The 21,564-nt window shown below is 41.1% G+C and overlaps 2 protein-coding genes across 2 annotated transcripts; both read right to left on the reverse strand.

Annotated features, from left to right (window-relative positions):
- Window positions 1-10,764: 10,764 nt before the first annotated feature.
- On the reverse strand, window positions 10,765-15,602 carry LOC104444894 (accelerated cell death 11). The gene is made up of 4 exons (XM_010058673.3): window positions 15,182-15,602; window positions 14,247-14,419; window positions 12,885-13,030; window positions 10,765-11,048 (listed from the first exon to the last, which is right to left on the reverse strand). Exons 1-4 carry the CDS (start codon window positions 15,395-15,397, stop codon window positions 10,942-10,944), a joined length of 642 nt encoding a protein of 213 aa, XP_010056975.2. The 5' UTR covers window positions 15,398-15,602; the 3' UTR covers window positions 10,765-10,941.
- A 2,902-nt stretch (window positions 15,603-18,504) lies between these two features.
- On the reverse strand, window positions 18,505-21,564 carry LOC104444893 (uncharacterized protein At2g39795, mitochondrial). The gene is made up of 3 exons (XM_010058672.3): window positions 21,187-21,564; window positions 19,544-19,869; window positions 18,505-19,368 (listed from the first exon to the last, which is right to left on the reverse strand). The coding sequence occupies exons 1-3, from the start codon at window positions 21,490-21,492 to the stop codon at window positions 19,200-19,202; spliced, it is 801 nt and encodes a 266-aa protein (XP_010056974.3). The 5' UTR covers window positions 21,493-21,564; the 3' UTR covers window positions 18,505-19,199.

The following is a 21,564-nucleotide window of genomic DNA, read 5'->3' on the forward strand; positions in this document are numbered from 1 at the left end:
TGAAAACGCTAGTACAACACCTAGAGGGGGGTGAATAGGTGTGAAAACAAATTTTTCGAAATGCAGTAAAATTACTTTACTTTTAAACTAAGTCTGATGAACAACAGACTTTGAAGGAATTCAGACTTTAACAATTATTTCGAAACACATAAAGATATCACAACAAAAAGAAGTTTAGGAGAAAATGAAGACAAGATTTATAGTGGTTCGGCTTAGAGTAAGCCTACGTCCACTCTCCCACGCTGACAGCCTTCTGACTGGTTTTCACTATGAGTCGAAAAAGAGATTTACAGCCTTATAATCTTCACTTCTCAGTGAAGAGTTTTTACTACTCTCACAAAGTCACTCTTTAGTGTTTCTCTCTCTTTCGAATACAAGTTTGAGCACTATATGATGAAGAACAAGTGATTCAGAAGCTTCAAACTTTGGAATTCTCCTTTCACGCTCTCTATCGAATGACTTGAAAAACCTCATTAAATACTCCTCCATGCATTTTCGACCATTGGCACTTTCCAAAAGAATTCTTCCAATCAACCCGTTGGACAAAATCAATTAAGGAGATCTCGAGCCGTTTGAAGATTGAGATGAAAGCCCGATGATCATGGTCGCCCATACAATCAGAATCTTGGTTTCCATGAGTAGATTATTTCTAAATAAACTTGCCTTCCAAAAATGATTTTTTCAATCCGTGATAGGTTCCAATAAGTATAACCAAAATGGTAAGTGAGATTCCCAACCAAAAAGCCATATATATTATGTTCGTACTGAAGCCTTGAAGAAAGAAAATAATCCTGAGTCTGATTATATCTTCGTTCTTCCCTTGCGTTCAGTCTGGGTCTTCATCAAAGTGGGGCAGGCTTCTGATGTAAGATAGACTTTGAAAGAATTTCACAGAATGCTCGTGTTCCTCAAAATGAAAATAAGAATAAAACTTAGAAAAGTTTTGTCAGCTTCAAAATCTAATATGAGTTTTTTCCAACATCTAGAATCGAGAATCGAACCGAACCCACCCGTGTGATTCTTTGATTCCCGTTATACCCGGGAATCGCGCTCACCCCTATTCGAAGTAACCCTTCATGCAAGTCATGTGCAAGTCCTGTGCAAATTGCGTGCAACTCACATGCAAGTCATGTGCAAGTAACGTGCAAATTATCTGCAAGCTCATGAGGTTTTATATAGCTCCTAAGCTTGTGATATCATTATAAATGGGACTAACTAGTTTTCAAATCTTTATCCAATTCCTCTCAATTAAGTTCCAGCCACTCCAAACAATAGAGAACCATCATACAACTCATTCAATTCATGGCACGCGCGTCCATCATCCCCGGCGCCGGCACCACACCTGGCCGCGAAGGACTTGCGAAACCTCATTCGGCACTGGATGGTTTCATACGTGGAGGAATTTCATGAGTTGAAGACGGGCGGCTTCTAGTAGTAGCATTTGATGCAAGGCTTGTCCATGAGACGATCCCTGTGTCAACTAGTAGGAAGGTCTCAAGGGAAGGCGACCCAATCGACACCTTCTTGTAGTATTCGCCATGGGGTCGCATATGTGGTCAGAGCGTGTGGCAAGAGGGGTCAAGGTGGAATGACAAGGCTGGGGAATTACGATGTATCAGGTTGACAATGAAGCCATTGCCATAAGCAGATTCCATGAGGCTGAGAAGCACTAGGAGGAAGGCATAAGTGCGAAAAGGACGTGATGATGGCTTATAGTGCATGGAGAAGAGATCATAGAAAATATTAGGTGTTCCGGAGTGCCAAGTCAATGTGGTCCCTGGCCACTCACAATGCGCCACATGGAGGCATGGCCTACTTGGTGTTTTCTACCTTCTTCCCCTCTCTCTCTTTTCCCTAGCCTTTTTCCCACTCTCTCCTAGTCTGCACACGCTCTCTTTCCTCCTAGCTTGCACGCCCTCTTTCCTCTACAATACATTTATTATGGTCTTTCCTTCTCAAACGAAGGAAAGAAAAGCCAATTCCTCTGCATTTCTTTCACCTAACCTGGAGAACGAAGGTTTCGAAATTTTGAATCTCAAATTTTCTCTCTCCTCACTCGTTGTTGCTCTGCCCTACGTCAAGGGACCCCGTTCCCCCACCATCGTCGACGAGCCACATTTCAGCTGCCCCTACTTCAATGCTCACTCGCTTCTCTCTCCATACTCATTGCCACTCTAGCATTCATTTTGGCATTCTCAAGATCGCGGACACGGCGTGCGGAGGAGAACTAGGCCTTTTTGGCCTCCCCTCAACATCGGCAAGCGTCACTCGCCAAGCAATACCCCCTAGACATGGAAGGCTTGAAGGCGAGGTTCCTGGAGAAGTTGGTGGTGTAAGTGGCCAGCACGGTGCTCGGCTACCTCGTCATGTTCGCTAGGCTCCGCCACCTCAACCCAAACTAGGAGGCCTCCAATAAGGCCCTCGAGCACAAGAAGGAAATCGCCAAGTAGGTCGGTCGCGGATTTTGTGCTCCTAAACTGCGGAGGTGACGACCCGCACAAGGCATTCGAGGCGGCAAGGGAAGGTGGCAGAGGGATCATCATGGGGTACAATGCCCTTCACGAGGGCATGTTGTGGAGTGGATTGAGAGATCACTTTTTCCAATAAGGGAGGGTCTTATGGTGACTAAGATTGCAAAAGGTGCTAAAGCTAGCGACAAGATCCACGGCAGCAACGGTAGCTGGAGCTGCAGGAAGAAAATTAGATGGGTAGGTACGGTGAACGACTATACCATCGAAGAGCATGTTTTTAGGATCGTCTCACCGCCGAGACCAATTGAAGCTTGAGGACGAGATGCATTTGGTTTTTGGGATCAGCTAGAGAAACAGAGAGGACCAAGAATTTATGCTGGATCTAGATGTGGCCATCCAAACGAACTTCCAAAAAAAAATTGCAAATGTAAATATTCACTAATATATAATGCAATTTACTTTTCTTTTTTTTTTTAGTAAAAGACAATCTATAGTTTTTGTTATTTCTTTTCAGGAAATTTTCAAAGAATGGCCTAAAGTAAGACCCTTTTTTATCTGAAAAAAGGGTATAAAGTAAGAATTGTCTCAAATAAGGGTCTCAAGTCGCTAATTTAGTCTCAAATAACAGCTTGAACTCACCAGTTACTGAAATCTTATTTGCAATTGGGGGTATTTTTGTCCAAGAACTTTTTTCATTATTTTTCTTTTTCTTTCTTTTTTTCTCTATTTCTTTTTGTTTTTTTTCTTTATTTTTGTTTTTCTTTCATCTTTCTCACGCCTCTTCCTTCGTTGTAGCTCCCCCACCTTCGACCTTGAAGTTATTCACTGTCAGTCGCTTTCTTTGACTACAAAATCCTCAGTTCCTCCTGATGCATCAGATCTAGGCTTGTTCGTGATTGATCTAAGGCTCAGATTTACCTCCATCCGATGATGAAATTTCTAGAAATTCTGTCAAGGGTGGTGGCGGATAAGGTCGAGGGCTTGAATAGGACTTGTCAATGGTGGCAATATGACCATTGGAGAGCAAGGTGTAACCATATGATAGGTAGGAGTTCCATGTGTTGGCAACTGAATCTAGTAGTTAACAATGTGAAGTTGGTTGATGATCAATCTGAGGATGGGTTATCCATAGAGGAGAAGTCGAAATGTCAATGAGAATGGCAAGAGTCAAGGTGGTTGTCTTCATATTATGGATTACTCCAAGGAGCCACTGGCATTGCAAAGGCGAAGGGGGAGCTTCGAAAGATCAACCCCGAATTTGAAATTGATGAGGTAAAACTGTTAAAGCTCATAAAAACAACAATCAAAACAGAAAAAATTTTGTTGTTTGAGAGAGACAAAAGATTAAAAAAAAAAAAAAACAGAGCATAGCACTTCATACATCTTGTGCAAAGGAAAAAAACTGTCAAGTACAACAACTAAATACAAAGTAGAAACTGCTCACATACGTGCAACACATAACTGCACACAAACGTGCTATTAACTTCCTAGAAAATAGCAAAAACACTAAATGCATAACTAAATGAACTTGGCTGTTTTTTAATAAATAAAAAAATAGAGGAAAATATGACAGAAAACAGCAGCTGAACAATTCCAACAAACTCCTCCTTGGATCAATTGCTGCTGCAAATTCCTATTTTCTCTCTTAACAGCTCAAATCTTCCAGCCTGAAGTGGTTTTGTGAACATATCTGGAAGCTGATCTTCAGATCTGCAATAGACCAACTTAATTTCGCCACTTTGTTGCACCTCACGAAGAAAGAAAAATTTGACTTTGAAATGCTTGGTTTTGCTATGGAAAATTGGATTATGAGATATTGCTAAAGCAGCCTGATTATCCACATTAACTTCAATGCAATCACTAGAATTCAACCACAGATCCTTCATTATCTTCTTCAGCCACAAAGCTTGATTTACAGCTGCAGTAGCTGCTATAAACTCAGCCTATGCTGTGGACTAAGCTACAATCTCTTGCTTTTTGGAACACCAAGAGAAACAAGCAGAACCAAGACTAAAACAATACCCAGACGTACTTTTCATGTCATCCACTGAACCAGCCCAGTCATTATCAGAAAATCCTTGTAAATTAAGCTTTTGACCTTTCTTAAACTTCACACCAAAGAACAATGTTCCTTTGAGATATCTCAAGACCTTTTTTGCTGCAATCAAATGTAACTGACTAGGACTACTCATAAACCTGGATAAAACACTCACGGCAAATAAAATATCTGGTCTGGTTGCTGTAAGATACATGAGACACCCAATCAAACTTCTATACATAGAAGCATCTACTGCATCTGTTCCATCATTCTTCTACAGCTTCTCTTTAGCAGCCATAGGAGTGCTTACACTTCGACAATCTTCCATATAAAACTTCTTTAGAATTTCCTTCATGTATTTTTTCTGACAAATGAAGATCTCATATGAAGCCTATTTGACTTCCAGACCCAAAAAATAAGCCATCTTTCCCAAGTCTGACATCTCAAAAACTGCAAATAGATCTTGCTTCACCTTCTCTATCAATTCCATATCATTCCCGTTACTAATAGATCATCTACATAAAGTGACAGAATTACAACACTGTGATTCACCTTCTTGACATAAAGAGTGAACTCACTTAAGCTTTTTACAAAGCCAAAATCCTGCAAATATCGATCTATCTTCCCATACCAAGCTCTTGGAGCCCGCTTTCCCATCCATATATAGCTTTCCTCAACCTGTATACACTCTCTTCTTGCCCTTTGATACTAAAGCCTTCAAGTTGTTCAACAAAAATCTCCTCCTCAAGCTCTCCATTCAGAAATGCAGACTTGACATCTAACTGAAATATAGGCCACCCCTTCTCTCGCCGCAATAGCTAACAAGTAACCTTATTGTATCAAGTCGTGCAACAGGAGCAAATGTTTCATAATAGTCTACTCCTCATATTTGTGCATAGCCTTTCACCACCAATCTAGCTTTGTGTTTATTGACAGAACCACCAGGATTAAATTTTGTTCTAAACACCCACTTAACCCCAATTACATTCTTATCATATGGTTTGTCAACAAGCTCCCATGTGTGGTTTTTCTGAATCATTGCAATCTCCTCCTGCATTGCTGCAATCCACCTCTGATCCTCCTTAGCTTCCACAAAGTTAGATGGTTCGAGCATTGCCACATTGCTTCTTTCATAGATTTCAGCAAGTGACATTGTGCCTCTCACTGGTAAATCGTCCACACTGTCTTCCAATCCATCTATAACTTTATCAACCTCTACATCTGTTGTAGGTTTTTTTTCCAACTGTTGTTGTTCTGTACTCTTTCCTTCCATCCAATCCCACTCATCTTCCTCTAGAAAAACAACATCTCTGCTTACAGTCACCTTCCCTATCATAGGGTGAAAAATTATGTAAGCCTTTGATTGGAGATTGTACCCAATGAAGATTCCAAGCTATGCTTTCTTATCAAGCTTGTCCCTCTTGACCTCAGGAACATGAGTGTAACACAAACACCCAAAAACCTTCAAATTTTTCACATAAGGTTTAACACCATACCAGACTTCAAAAGGTGTTGACCTCTCTAAGGCCTTTGTGGGCAATTTGTTCAACAGGAACACTGCAGTATTAGCTGCTTCAGTCCAGAATTTCTAGGTAACTTCTTCTCCTGCATCATACATCTAGCCATCTCCATAATGCTTCTGTTTTTCCTCTCACCGACCCCATTCTGTTGAGGTGAATAGGGAGCAATGAACTGCTGCACAATTTCTGCTTGCTCACAATTCAACTTAAACTTGTGAGCAGTATACTCAGAACCATTATCAGACCTGAGCATTTTAATTTTCTTCCCACTCTAATTCTCAACTAAGGCTTTAAACTTCACAAACACATCAGCAACTTCAGACTTGGCTCGCAAAAAATAAATCTAACTCATCCTAGTCATATCATCAGTGAAGGTAATGAAATACCTGCTACTATTGAGAGAAGACTCAGACATAGGTCCACATAGATCTGTGTGGACTAATTGCAGCTTCTCACATGCTCTCCAGCCTCCTCCTTTGAAAGGAAATCTGGCTTGCTTGCCAAGAAGACAAGTTCTGCACTATGGAAATTCCTCCTCCAAACTTGGCAAGTCATTTGCCAAGCTATTTCTCTACATAACCGACATGCTCTTCCTGTGAACATGCCCAAGTCTTTTATGCCATAGCTCTGCATTTTCTTCTTTGCACTTTAAAGCCATTTGTTGCATCTCTTGTGGCTTGAACATGAAACTCTTGTCCCTCATTGGGATTCTTAGCACTTCTTTGCTATCTGCATTATTAATAAGACATTCCTTCCCTTCGAACTTCACTTTATAGCCCTTCTCAACTAATTGACCAACACTTAACAGATTCTAGTCAATGTTTGGCACAAAAAGAACATCACTGATTAGCTTCACCTCCTGATTTCCTTCAATAGCCACTGTACCCTTCCCTTGCACTTCGATATACTGTCTGTTGCCAATTCTGACTCTAGACCTGACTAACCTATCTAGACTCCTAAACATCTTCGAATTGCCAGTCATATGATTGGTACAAATTACTATCCACCAGCCATGCATCATTCCCAACAAAAGATTCGAAAAAGAAGCTACAAACAAGTGTTCTTCCTCGCCATTCATTCGCTACCTATGCTTTTCCCGCTTGCTGGTAACTTTTTTCTTTGCGAGATGGCTTCCATGTGACCCAACTTGTGACATCTTCGCATCTAGCATCGCTTTCTCCAACATCTAAAAACGATGATTAGTTCCACCACAAATTGACAAGGCTTTTTGTTCATCTTCCATTTGCTAGACCCACCAGAATTTCCTTCTTTTGCTACAAACTTGAGTCGCCAAAGATTTTCTCTCGACCGAATCCATTTCTTCCCTTTGCCTCCATCATTTGACTTCACTTTAGCTTGCAGCCGCACCACCCTCTACAAACTCTTCTCTTCTCATCGGTCTTACGTCGTGCTCCCGTGCCTACTGAGCATTTAACAATTCCCGCAAGCTTTATATCGCTAAGTCTCTTGTATTTTCCAGAGAAGCTATGGTGGCTTCGAACTTCTCTGGAAGAGATACTAGGATCTTCTGAACAAGTCTTTCATCCTTCAAGTCAGTCCCTAAAACTCTGATTTTTTCAGCTATCCCAACCAACCTATCAGAGTACTCCTTCACTGACTCCGAATCCTTCATCTGCTGTCTCTCAAACTCTCTCAAGAGATTCAACACCTTCATGCCTCTTATCTTCTCATCTCCCTCGTATTCATCCTTCAAGAAATCCCATATTGCCTTTGCAGAATCACATCTCATGATCCTTGTGAAGATAGTGGATGAAACAGCGGCATACAGGCAAGACTTTGCCTTGGCTTTCCTTGTGATTCTCTCTTTATGGTACTTTATCTTATTCAAGGCCGGATTGTCTGGAAGTGGAGCAACCTCATAATCATTCTCCACAACCTCCCATAAATCATGACCCTCCAAGAATGCCGTCATCTTGACAGCCCAAGCTCGATAATTTTCCCCGCAAAAAGACTGGAGCAGCCATTGTAGAGAATCCATTCAATCCTGCCTCCATCAGCTTTTTCTTTGCAGATTGGAAGCAATCCTCACTCACTTACCCTCACTTCACAGTCCCTTAAGATCCCACTAGTACTGGCCAGTAAAATCGGGTCCTTATTTGAGATTAAATTGGTCACTTCAGACTCTTATTTGAAACAACATCTACCTTAGGCCCTCTTTTGAAAAAATACCTCCACTTGAGGTCTTTATTTGAAATTTTCCCTTTCTTTTGTAAACGCAAGCTGTGTTTTTCTACAGAGTTTTGCCTATCTTTGACCCTCAAAGCAGGAGAAGGGAAAGAAACTATTGAGAAAACATGACATTTCTACACATTCAAGATCAGGGACTTGAAACATTTGCTTTCGCTAAATCAAATCGCGGTTCGCCAAACGCATCGTCAACAGAAGTTTCGGGTCCATAGTATTAAGTCAGAAACGGTGGATTCATTCATCGCTGAATAGCATAATCATTTACAATGGTCTCTTTATATTAAACAAATTATATAAAATAAAATAAAATAAAAAAGGGGGATTCGAATCGGTACGCGATCAGTCTCTTTTCGAGCACTCTTATGAGTATAATGCATTGGGCACCCTCTAACTATTGAGAGTCCTAACTCAATGCATACCAGTTACATGCTTTGATGCATTACAAGCTTACTTATGCCCTTACTCTCCCCTAATAACTATTACTATGGCTGACGCTTAAGAAAGAAATTTGTCGACTGCTATAGAGGATGTGGCTGCTGATAAATCTGGAAATTGTAATTAACCCAGTAGTTAATTAGAATTGCGATAGTCTTGCCTCTCGGCGACTCAAAATCACGGTGACAAGCGAGAGTGCAACTTGGCATTTCCTTCTTATGCTCAAGGGCCTTCTTGGAGGCCTCTAGGTTCGGGTCGTGGTGGCAGAGCCTGGCGAACATGACGAGGTAGCTGAGTGCCACATTGGCCGCATACAGCATCAGCTTCTCCAGGAACCTCGCCTCCGAGCCTTCCATGTCTTGGGGGTCTCGCTCGGCGGGCAATGCTTGCTGACGTTGAGGGGAGCCTGAAGAGGCCTGCTTCTCCTCCACATGCTGCATCCGTGATCCCGCAAATGCCGGAACGAACGCCTAGAGCGGCAACGAGCGCAGAGAGAGAAGTGAGCGAGCGCCGGAGTAGGGGTGGCCGTAATGTGGTTCGTCAACGACAACGGGGGAATGGTCGCTCGATGCAGGGCATAGTAGCAATAAGCGCGGAGAGAGAAATTTGAGATTCAAAATTTCGAAACCTTCATTCTCCAGGTCAAGTGAAAGAAATGCAGAGGAACGGGCTTGTCTTTCCTTTGTTTGAGAAGGAAAGACCAGCTAAATGCATTGCAAAGGAGAGAGGGCGTGCAACGCAGGCTAGGAGAGAGCAGGAAGAAGGCTGGGGAGAGGAGAGAGAGGGGAAGAAGGCAGAAGACACTAAGCGGACCCATGCCCTCAGGTGGCGCATCGTGAGTGACTGGAATCATGCTAACTTGGCGCTCCGGGACCACCTAATATTTTCTCGGACGGAGAGATCAAAGCGTGTGCAGTGGTGGACCACAGTTTTTGGGAGAGAGAGACGAAGGAGAGGAGAGAAAAAAAAAATTGAATCTCCTCAGCGTGAGGCCCGAACTACGCGTGGATGACATGTGTCAAATTTTGTATGATTTTTCAATTCAACTGTGTGGAGTATTTCACTTGCTCAATATTTCCTCAGCGTGGCTCGCACTCCTCGTCAAGATGAAGGACGCAGCTCTCATCCTTTTCATATTAATTTTTACTTGTTCACATTCAGGTATAGCATGGGTACTAGACGTTCCAAATTGGAAAAACGCAAGAACTGAAAAAAATGTCTTTAGCTCCTTTTTGGCCGATGCACCACTTTTCTTTTTTCAGGTGACACTCGATAATTTTTCATTTATACTTTACATATTTATTCAATTTTGCCCAAGCACTAAAGCGTTTTTTTTCTTTTTTTTGTTGTTATTATTATTGGAGTGCTTAACACTGGCCTGGCTTTGCTTAAGGATTTCAACTCTTGGTCTTGTGTTTACAGCTTCTAAATCTTGGCCCGACAGGTATTTGTATGCTGTTTTTACAAACAAAAAAAAAAAACACAATCAAAAAAGAAATTTGCCGTTTGTTTATTAGAAAAAAAACCCATTCCCGATTTCGAAATTATAAAACGAAAGTCATTTAAAATTGTCAGCACATGATATCCCAAACTCCTGTGTTGTCTTTTCGAACCAAAAATAATAAGAAGGATCGGATAATTGTCTCAATTACTTCTAACTTTGAACCCACCTCCTTAATTTTGTTCAATAATAGTTTTGACATGCTGTGAAACCCATATTCCAAACCATATAATTCTCAAAATGAAAATAAAAGCTGCAAAATTCAACAAATTATCAAGAAGCAAACAGACCAGTTGTTCGAATTAATCGTGTGACTTTCAAGGGGAAAAAACAGAAACAGTTTATGGTAAGTTCTGTCCAAATTCTTTATACATGTTTCTACATGGAAGCTGCAGCCTAAAAACGGACACTGAGGCCAGAGAGCCACCCAAATACCCTCACAGGACGCTGACCAGATCGATCGCCACCACTTCACCGCTCAGACAAACTCAAGGCGACCATGCAATCACAGATGTACGAATACAGCTGTATACGTATAGTATGTTTCGCAAGTCATAAGAAACAGAATTTGCAAAAAGAGGACAAGGCGGGTTTCAAGCAACTAAAAGAGATTATCTTGAATAATACTCCAAGCGATTCTAATCTATCAAGAAACTTTACATTATTCGTCGAGCAAATATTGATTCATCAGGCATTGGTTATGTTTCTTCTATTGAACACATGATCACAGATAATTCAGAAAATAATCTGCAAACTCCCACCATGGTTTTACCAATCAATGCCTAGTTCTCTTGAAAGGAAGAGTCTGTTGATGTAAAGAATGACGGGCTCTGAAGCAACAACGTAATCCCGCATATGAGTCTTGGCTGAATTCTCTGCGAGCAGAAGAATCGTTTTGATAAGAAAGCCACCATCATTGAATCAAGTCATACATAGTCAAGCAAAAGGGCAGTGCATCACATCTCTGAATAAACTTACTAAAATCTCATACCTTTATTCAACATTAATATTAGTTATCTTCATTCACTCTATCTGGCCCTTACTAACATGAAAACCATCACACTACTCCTCAAAGATAGGCAATCTGGAGTACATGTCGCCTTCTATATATGCCAGAAATCGTCACACTAAAATTAACATTCCAACTAACCAATACTGAAATAATTTTGTAAATTCATACAACATATTGTCCCTAGTGTAATTCTATCTCCAGAAGTACATCTTGATAACAAGTTTGTGATTTGAGTGTAACAAGTGGCCTTGCAGCTACGCTCGAACATACTATTATGTCTATCTTCTTTTGTGCAACTAAAAGATTATACTTATTCCAGCTACATTATTAAGCAACAAAAGAAGCCTCTGCATCGTTGGAAGTTTGAGTCTGGTGCGAATGGCAGCAACAAAGAGTTTTCTTCAGAGAGTACACCTACAGGTTCAAGTCCGCATGGCCTCATTTTCTCCTTTTTTAACAAGACACAGAGCTCTTTAAAAGATATTTAATTTACTTTAAATTCTGACACACGTGGATGAGCGGTCGAGTTTGCCAAAGTGGCGAAGCTACTTGTTTGCAACAACAAGAAACGAGCTCAAAGCTACATGTGGACATAGACCAGGGCTTTCCCAAAAAAAGAAAAACACTTCAGACAAGGTCAAGGGCATATAGGATTCCCAACAGAGAAAACACATGCGAAAACAAAAAAGCCAAGGACACATTTTGTCTTTTAAAAATCAGCATTCTCCCTGTGGGATCAAGGAAATTCTTAGAGCCTTTGATGTTGTGGAAAAATTGCCATTTCCTATGCCTCGGATGATCCAGAATTTTTTTCTTTATAGGACAAGTAACGCCAATTTGGTATAATACCACACTGCTGACGAAGTATATTCACTACAATGACCTTTACGTTCTCCTAGGACCAGTCAGACCAATGAATTATCAGGTCTAATAAATTGTAAAAAAGAAAAAAAAAACAACGATCATTGCTTTGATGTCGTCATTCAAGAGATTGTGATTTGCTGATCCGATGACTGAGACTGATGCTCCAGCACTGGACCAAATAATTGCATATTGTCATTCATTGAAGCTGTCCCTGCTTTACAAGATAATTTTCAAATGGCATCACCTAGACCCTTGTACTAAATATAGTGGCTTGTTCCTTCTTATGAATTTAACGACTGATGCAAGGATTAATCCACACTTACCACAATAACATATGATTATCGAACTTGTTTTCTAGTAATGCATCTTACAGTTTAAGAGCAACGACGTAATTGGCCTCGATGCTAGAGCTTCCAATGGTAATCCACACTTTTGCATCATAGGCCTTCTTGCTCTTTCCAAATTAAAACATCATTGCCAGGACTTGCAAATAATGAGCCACAGAATTTCAAAGCTGATAGCGCTTCTATTCTATATTGACATTTATTCCTTTAAGCACTTCAGAATTGGTCAGAGCATATGATACGTTTTTACTGATTCTATGTACCTAATTTTCTTCATCCACCCAGAAAGTGTAATGCAGAAAGGTAGAATGGCTCCAAAATCAACAGATTGGCATCAAGATAATTGATGTCAGAAACAGAATGTCACAAACAGAGGAGCCAACCAGCACTTGCACGTATCTCTGGGCAATTTCCTAATTATTCCGACAAAATAAAAAGAAGAGAGGAGGGAGGAATGAAATAAACAGTGCTATAAATAGATACAAACTCACCATCCTCATTGAGTTTCTTCAATAACTGTGCCTTTGTGGGAAGGGCATACATCCCTGCAGCTACAGCTGTCCTAATAGCCCACCCATGGTGAGGAGCGAAAACCTGTGCATAAGCCTTGGAAGCTGGATCCCTTAAGGAATTCCCCCTACCAAGAAGATTAACAAACCATAAAAATCACCCATAACATCATAAAAAAGCAATGTCAAGCGCATTACTGGAAACAAGCTGGGATAAGCCAACAGATCCAAAACAATTTCACCAGCTATTTAGTTTTAATCCTTCGTGGCAACTCCATAAACTGACATCCTCATATATCTCATGTCTCCTTCATCCTCCTCTCATGGCAGTGTCCCCAGTGTAGAACTACATTTTGTAGAGGCATACTGACTAGACATATCCGGTGTCTAAACCACTTTAAATGAGTCCCTCCCATCCCATGCTAGATCGATGCAGCACCAACTTTCTTGGAGAGACATGCACTCTCCAACTATGGAGTTCTCAAATCAGAAATTTTCGTTTTGGTTTTCACAAGAGATCATAATTTCATTTAATCCAAGAAAAAAAAGTAGTTGTTTTCCATGTTAACTTGTCCATTGATAACTTGACTCTTGAGTTTGAGCACACTGTTAAGTGTGACACGACCCACATTATATCCAAATCAGGTCAGAAAATGAGAGGAGCCCTTTTGAATTTTCTGTTTTGAAGGTTACAGCTGGTGTGGAGACCTCAAATGTAGGCATCATGGCAATTCGAACCCAAACCAGTTTCCTACTTTAGGGTCAGGTAATAGACTGTTTGAGGATTCAACATTTTGTGATTGTACAAATCAATATAGACAGTACGAAATTGGCTTGCAGTAGATCTGGATTGAGAATATATCCATTGCTGTAACTCCTCAAAGCCTGAATTTTATAAACCTCCCTATTGATGTTGGTCACGTTGACATGATCCCATACCTATATCTTCTCTATTCGCTACTTCAAGTATAACATTGCGCAGCCTTTACAAGACACGCATATGGAAACTTAGCATTATTCCCTCATCCATTCTCGACTCAGTGAACTTGGTCTCCTCTCTTGCTCCACTAAAGTCCCTATCCTATAAAGTTTTTTGGAAAGGGGGTTAATAGGCTGTTAGGAGGTGGCTTTCTGGGCGTCATGAAATCGTGTTCACTCAAAACAAGTTGAAAATGGACCAAATAAGTACGGTGGAAAACCTGAGCAAATGATATGACACAATTTCAGTTCTCCTTCCCCCGCTACTTAATATCATTAACAGTTCAGGAAACACACATTTGCTAACTTGTCGCATATACACGTGCAAAGAAGCATCACAGAGAAACTTAAATTTCGTTAACGTACTCTGATACGAGAATTTGTTCAAAGAGCACCCTGACCATGTCCAGGCCACGCTTCACCCTCAGAAGATTCCTCGAATGACTACCTGCTTTCCTTATGCTGTTCATTTCTATATCATGATCCAGCAACGCCTGCAATGTCACGATGGACTTGGACGCGTCTGCCAGATCATGAACCTGTTTTTCACCAGAAAAGAATAGAAAAAAAAAATTGCAGTAAGCGCACCAACGGCAAGATGACCATCCACCGCATATACGGCCAATCAGAAGATTAACATCTGGAAAGGCAAACGGCGTAAATCGCAAAACCGAAAGAAGAAGGTCGATCAGCAAATCCCTATTTAAAAGCAAGAATCACTTCTAGCGAATGGCATTCTCGATTAGAAGAGTCATAGAATCACAGGAAGACACCTGAAGCTAGGACAGAGCTCCTTTCGTTAACGAGCAAGATTACAGCTGACACATAAATCACAAAATCCTACATTTCTTTTTTTTTTTGGTGACCAAGGATCCGCCGGAGCATGCCCTTGTCGCCTTACGCCGATTTGGGGTCTCACGGCCTCCGCAGTGGAGAACCTACAGCGACTATACCTCAGGGTAAACTGGCCTAGCAACCCACCGCCGAGCCCCGCTTGAATAGCTAGCAAGGCATGCGCTGGAAAGGGATCTCTCAACGAACTGCGCTGGCCACGAGTGGGTTGAAAATCCTACATTTTCCTTAGAAGAACTCGATAAAACAATGCCCAAATGCCTTCCCCTCTGCATCCTTCCAGGTCACGATCACTACTACGATCGACTCAGCCATCACACCCTGACGCCACGCGCTTCCACATCCTAAACAGTTCTAAACCTCGATTGATCCGAGGGGAGTCGAGGAAAAACGAATCCGACGGCGCGGGTACAGCCGCGGGGCCCCGGCGGGATCGAAGCGGCAGTTACCTTGGCGACGTAGTCCATCTCGGCGAACTTGAAGGCGATGCCGAGGCAGCCGAAGAGCGGGGACACGAGGGAGCAGGCGTGGGAGAAAGGCGCGACCTCGACGGCGGCCGCCCGGGAGTCATCCCCCGCCGCCGCCGCGAGCTCCTTGAACGACTGCGCGATCTTCCGCAGCGGCTTGTCGCCGTCGCCGTCGCCGCCGCCGCCGAGCTCCGCCATCGATCGGAACCAGAAACTCTCTCTCTCTCTCTCTCTCTCTCTTTCGGCTGAGGTCAAAGTTGGAGTCTTCGCCGGCGATGAGGATCTTATGCTGACTTTTATAACGGAAAAGGACGAGAATCGTTAGCGCATTTGCAAAGAATGTTGTGGCTTCTGGGATGGGGACTGGAGAGACACCTAACTTGTCGTAAGGGTTTCTAAAATGATAAATTGATCGGCAGCTGCTAGGCATATAGTCACGTAGGCCCAATGTTTGTTTAATGTTCTTTGTTTCTGTTCATGAACAAAAATTCTATTTTTTTTTTGTTCAAGGGAACAAAAATAACATAAACGCATTTATTTGTGTTTTTGTTGTCAAATCTATTGTCCTAAAAACACATTTGGAACATAAACGAGAAACAAAAAAAAAAAAAAAAAAAATGTTTTTTTTGTTTAACAATTTTTAAGAATAAATTTTTCTTTTCTCTTTTTTCTTATCTTTTTTTTTTTTGGCCTGGTGTCGGCCATGCTCTCCTCTTTTTTTTTCTCTTTTTTTCTTTTCTTTTTCTTTTTCTTTTTGGCCGTCGCCGACCTCGGCCATGGCCGACCGGCCGTTGAGGGCCAACGACGCCGTCGAGGTCCAGCGACCTCGCCGGAGCATCGGCCGGCCCCGGCGAGCTCGGCCTCGCCTTCGACGACGTCGCCGACCCCCGGCGAGCTCGGCCTCGCCTTGGCCGGGCGAGGGTGAGGCGCGGGGAAAGGCCGGGCGAGCTCGAGCTCGCCGAATCTAGGCGAGGTCGAGCTTGCCCAACCAAGGCGAGGTCGCTGGCCCTCGTCGGCCAATCGTCGACCATGGTCAAGGCGGCGACCGGCCAAAAGAAGAAAAAAATAAAATAAAAATATTTAAAAATTAAAAGAAACAAAAAAGAACACAAATTTACCAAACGTGTTTTTGTTCATTTTTATTCTTAAACAAACGCATTCTTCTATTCAAAAATTGTTCCCTAGAGCATAAATAATTTTTTTTATTTCTTTTCTGGAACAATTTTTAAACAAACGTTACCAAATGTGCCCGTAGTAACTAACTGTTTCAAAAAATTTCTGTTTAAAAATAAGTTTATTTTATTCTATTTTCTAAACAAGTTTCTAAGCATTTCAAGAGTTTTGGTAATTGTTTAAAATTTATATTATCATAATAGAGATATGTTTGATACGACTTTCAAATTCTCCTATGATTTAGAATTTTTTTAAAAAATTTTAATAATTGTTTTCTTTTTTTCTTTTCTTTTTTTTGATCTCCTTCCTTTAGCCTATCGCTGGCCTCGGCCATGCTGACAACCAGCCAAACAAAGGTCAATGCCCTCACCGGAGCATCGCCGACCCACGGCAAGGTCAAGCCTCATCGGCGTTAGGCGAGGCTCAGCTTTGCCTTCATTGAGCGAGGTACCTAAATGACGTTGGCCTCGCGATGGCTTAGCAAGGTTGAGCCTAACAGGTGGCTAGGCGAGCTCAGTCTCACGGGGGCCAACAACCGATGAAAGGAAGAAGAAGAAAAGAAAATGAAGAAAAAAAAAAGGGGTCTTGATTCTGAAGTTATTTCCAAGAATGAAAACGCAGTTTTTTCTTTTCTTTTTGATTCTGTTTCAAATCTATTCCAATAATAAATTTGTTCTGATAAACAAAAAAGTTACCAAACGAATTTTTAGATTTTTTTAAGCAACAAAAGAATAGAATAGAATCAAATACTAATTGGCTGATTATCAAATGGGCTTTTAGAATAATAGACAAGTGTCAACAGCAAGGTAGAGTGGCCTCAGCAAGGCAAATCTTTTGTACTCTATTATGGATGGCGATGGAAGCAACTGATGGTGCCAAGCGTGGACCAAATGTGCTGCGGGTGACAATGGTTATGCGTAGGCCGATTAGTGATGATGGAGTCATCCTCTGTCGCTTGGTGTTCGGCCATCGGCGGTCAGTGACGTGGCGATGAGCCGACGCTGATTGATGGTGGGGGAGGGATGGAGACGTTTGATTAAGACAAAATGTGAAGTGCAAATTACATTTTATTGAAGTGATATTCCTAAAATTATGAAATGATTTCATTTATGGTGAAACATGGATTGTATGTGATGGCACGACCTTTTAGAGCTATGGATTAATTTTTTTTATTTGAAATTGAAAAAACTAAAGAAAATGACACAAATGATGCATGAAATCCGGTTTAGTATATAATTTTAATCATTGAACTTTAATTCAATATGCAATCCCCATACTATAATCCATAGACTCTTGGCACCTGTTTAAATTAGTCTCTGAACTATATAAAAATGTTCAATAGTATCGCTAAATTTGAATTAATGGAAGAATAACATTTAGTATGAATATGTAAAAAAATTCAAGATTATATTGAATAAATAAAAGTTCGAGAATTACGTTGTACATTAAATTAGAGACTATTTAAGTTAAAAGTTCGAGAATTGAAATTTAGAAATTATATTGAATAAATTAAAAGTATAAGAACTGCATTAAACATTAGACTAAAATTAGAGACTATTTATACTAATATTTCTTTTATTAGTGATTTTTTAGCCAAACAATAAAGCACGACCGACAAACAAGATAAAAAGATAGATTGATGTAATGGAAAGCCTGCCACGTTTCATATTGCGTATTTTATAAGGAAAAAAATGTAATGGCTAGTCTCGTACACTGCCATCTGATCGAATCAGATGTAAAAGAAATTGGATGAAATTGCTAATGTTCGGACAGATTTGACTTTTTTATGACAAGAAGAGTACTGGCCCTTCTTCGTATGGCACAGGGAAATCATGTTCTGGCTGCTTCTGAAAACGAATATGCCATGCGAAGACAGAGATTCCTTTCTCAGTGATAACATGGCAAAGTTCCAAATATTTTGGACATATTTGTACCTGCTTAAAAGGTTTAAAAAAAGAATTCGATCGTCCGTCAAAAACTTGAATTATCATCTAAATTTCAAGAAATTATATTACAATTATACGTAAATTCACATGTCTACATTCGCATATCGTGAAAATTTCAAGTATTTCAAATCACGAAAAAGTCCGAGCGCATTCACAATAAGATTTAAAATTAACTAAATTTGAAAATTCAAAAGTATACCCGAATAAGGGTGTAATTAGGAATTAAGTTCCAGCAAAGGGTTTGTTTAGCTTTTCAGCATCCACTTGGAGTTAGTCAAATGTTCCCAATGATAAAGAAAAGAAAAGCCAAGGCCTGAAAAGAACTAAGATAAGAGAAGAAAGAAAAGCAGCATCGTCAACATCGGATGCTGCTCTTGTGAAAGCTGTGGCTGTGCTCTTGCTCTTTTGTCAGGCATATGTTCCTTGGGAGAATGCTCCTTCCTTCATTGCTAAGGGAAACTAAACTAAAAAGAAATATCCCAAGATAAGGCAGAATGATACTATTCTCTCCCTAGCACTACCGTCTAGACAATAATATCCGCGCATCCTCAGTCCAATCAAAGACGAGCTCTCTATGTCAGGACCAAGAGAATCCAATGGAATTATTTCCTCATGACTAGATCTCAACACATTACAGTCCAACCTGATACTTCTCAAAACGTCCCAATCCTTTATCAAGTTCTTCTGGCATAGATGGAAAGCCCCAAGGAAAACTTTAAACACACAGCAGTTAACTGTCGAGCTAAGCCAACTTTGCTGCTTGATGTATCCATGTACTCACCCAACTGTTGCATCGATCACTGAACGCTGTAAAGACTGATACCCACCGATAAGATCATGACTGAATATTATATGAACCGTGTCCATCAGACAATATCTGATCATGTTATTTTTTTCTCAACAAAATGTTTCACAGTATCCATCCACCTGATAAACTCGGTTTTATCTTTATTCGCCATGTACTGATGCAAGAAAACCGCAAGTTCCTCATCTACTCCTCTCTCTTCCAGGAAATCATAAAGTGCATCCTGCAACTCATCATCCAATTCCCTGCAAATGGAAATGATCACTAACCTGATAGATCACAAAATCAAACTTTTCAAAGACAACACAAGCAAATTCTTATTCAAGCCTACAAATGACAGCATAGGCTAAATTCCTTCTCCATCCATATAGAATTTGCAAGTCAGAAGTAAATAAAATAAGAAGAAAGAAATCGACATACTTGAATCCAGGACCAGTATACAAGCCAGATGGCATTCTTTGACAACCATGGACAACAAGTTTGCTTATCTCAATACTATCGGGCCAAGCAGAGCACATGATCTCCAGGACATTACTGCCTTTATCCTTCGTGATATTGACTATGAAAGAAATATGGAGTTCTACATCTTCTCCAAGGCCGCCAGCAGTTTTTGAGGTAGGAATAGATCCATCAAACATGGTGGCTTCAATGTTGATATCTTCATTCTCCCCAAATTTTCTTTTCAATCTAATCCATTGCTCTCCTGGCCGGTCATCAACACTGAAGGGCCCAAATCTATCCACTGGCTGTGGAAAAGGAACTCTTATATTAGACCAGAATCAGAAATAGAGTCATCCTTCCCCACTATCTTCCAACAGAAAGAACATCTATCATTTTATCAGACTAAGTCCAGAGTTTCTTAAGAGTGTCTACAGTTCCAGAAGTGACTTCAGAAAGGGCCAATTATAAATAAATAAATAAATAAATAAAAACCTTGACTTTAGACCAAAATTGCAGAGTAATCTCTTACATATCTCAGGATTATCCTGATAATCGCTGTCACTTGTCAGGAGTTATCTCAAAATTGCCAAAATGTAAGAGATATCATTTAAATTTAGCCAAATCACAACAACGCCACTATTTAATCCTTCGACAAAATGAAATGGTTGTCAAATTGGTTGGCCAATAAAATGTCAGTTTACCAAAGACTAGAGGATGGAACACCAAAGCAATAAGTACATTGGCAACAATACTGAGCACAATATCATAAATTTGGTGCATCTTATAAAATCTCCAGTCATAAATCGAAAACATTAGTGATGCTTCAGGGTATTTGCAACTACAAGCAAGCCTTAACACACACTGGTTCTTGAATCATCTAGCAAACAGATAACCAAGAACAAATATGACAAGGAAGAGGCTCCCTTGTTTTGAGACCAAGCATGAGATACAAAATCTGGCTAACTATTTCCAATCAACCTGAGAACCCAAGATCGAAAATCAAATTATTTAACTATCAATGCAAGTCAGTCTAAGGTACAAATCCTCCCACCTAGGAGGTCAAATTGTAAAAGTTCCATTCACAGGGAAAAAGATGGGAATTTTAATGTTCAACGAGCATGTTGTCCCGCTGTAGATCAGGAAACAGATAAGCTACCAAAGAATCTACATTCAAACCTCGGTTCTCCCATAAAGAAAGAAAAGCATCAGGGCAACTCGAAGATAAGCTTATACTATACAAAAGGCTGAACAAAGTTCATTGCAGCTCCACATGGTTTGCTAACTGCTAAGTAATACACGTGAAACTTTTAGTAAAGGACCACTCTGGTAGATGTCAGTTATGCATATCCAATCCTCTCGCCAGTGAAAAGGGGAAAACGAGACAACCCAATTCCAAAAAACAGATTTTTTTTCAAAATCTCATTTCAAGAAAGCCCAATCTCCATTTTCTTGAAAGGATCTTTCGAAAAACCAGCCAGCATCCTCGCATTAAAGACAAGATGAGCATCGCGCATCAAACCCAAGAACGATTTCGCCATTTACCGCGCAAATGGACCTAATCAAACGCCTACACCAGCAAAGAACGAGATCGAAAACCCAAGGAAAGGGCGGGAACGCACTACCTTGGCGGGGGGCGCGCGTTCGAGCTCGAACTGAATCTCGTTCCGGAGGAGCCGGAGGATGTTGCCCTCGAAGGCGGACTTGCGCATGTCCGAGATGTAGGTCCGAGAGGGCGCTCGAGGGGCGCCTCCGGGAGGCGGCGGTGCCGCCGCGTGCCTCCCCGACGGCGACACGCGAGAGGAGGACGAGTGATGAAGGAACCGATGCTCCTGCTGCCACCGCCGCCGCTGCGTCGGAGGTGCCGGAAGACGCGGCGGCGGGTCTGCTAGGGTTCCGATCAGGCGCCGGAGGGAGCGGGCGGTCGCCATTGGAGGTGGAGATGGCGGTTTCGGAGAGAGCTTCGCAGGCAGGCTTTTGGGTAGGGTTTAAGCGCCGAAACA

This window comes from Eucalyptus grandis, chromosome 5, assembly GCF_016545825.1.
Source record: "Eucalyptus grandis isolate ANBG69807.140 chromosome 5, ASM1654582v1, whole genome shotgun sequence".
NCBI classification, from domain to species: domain Eukaryota; kingdom Viridiplantae; phylum Streptophyta; class Magnoliopsida; order Myrtales; family Myrtaceae; genus Eucalyptus; species Eucalyptus grandis.

Coding starts and splice junctions, on each gene's coding strand:
- LOC104444894 (XM_010058673.3), bottom strand. CDS start 15,397: ATGGCGGAGCTCGGCGGCGGCGGCGACGGCGACGGCGACAAGCCGCTG. Junction 14,420..15,181: donor AGATGGACTACGTCGCCAAG/GTAACTGCCGCT, acceptor GGTGAAAAACAG/GTTCATGATCTGGCAGACGC. Junction 13,031..14,246: donor GAACAAATTCTCGTATCAGA/GTACGTTAACGA, acceptor TCTTCTTGGTAG/GGGGAATTCCTTAAGGGATC.
- LOC104444893 (XM_010058672.3), bottom strand. CDS start 21,492: ATGGCGACCGCCCGCTCCCTCCGGCGCCTGATCGGAACCCTAGCAGAC. Junction 19,870..21,186: donor AACGCGCGCCCCCCGCCAAG/GTAGTGCGTTCC, acceptor CCTTTTCCACAG/CCAGTGGATAGATTTGGGCC. Junction 19,369..19,543: donor TATACTGGTCCTGGATTCAA/GTATGTCGATTT, acceptor TTCCATTTGCAG/GGAATTGGATGATGAGTTGC.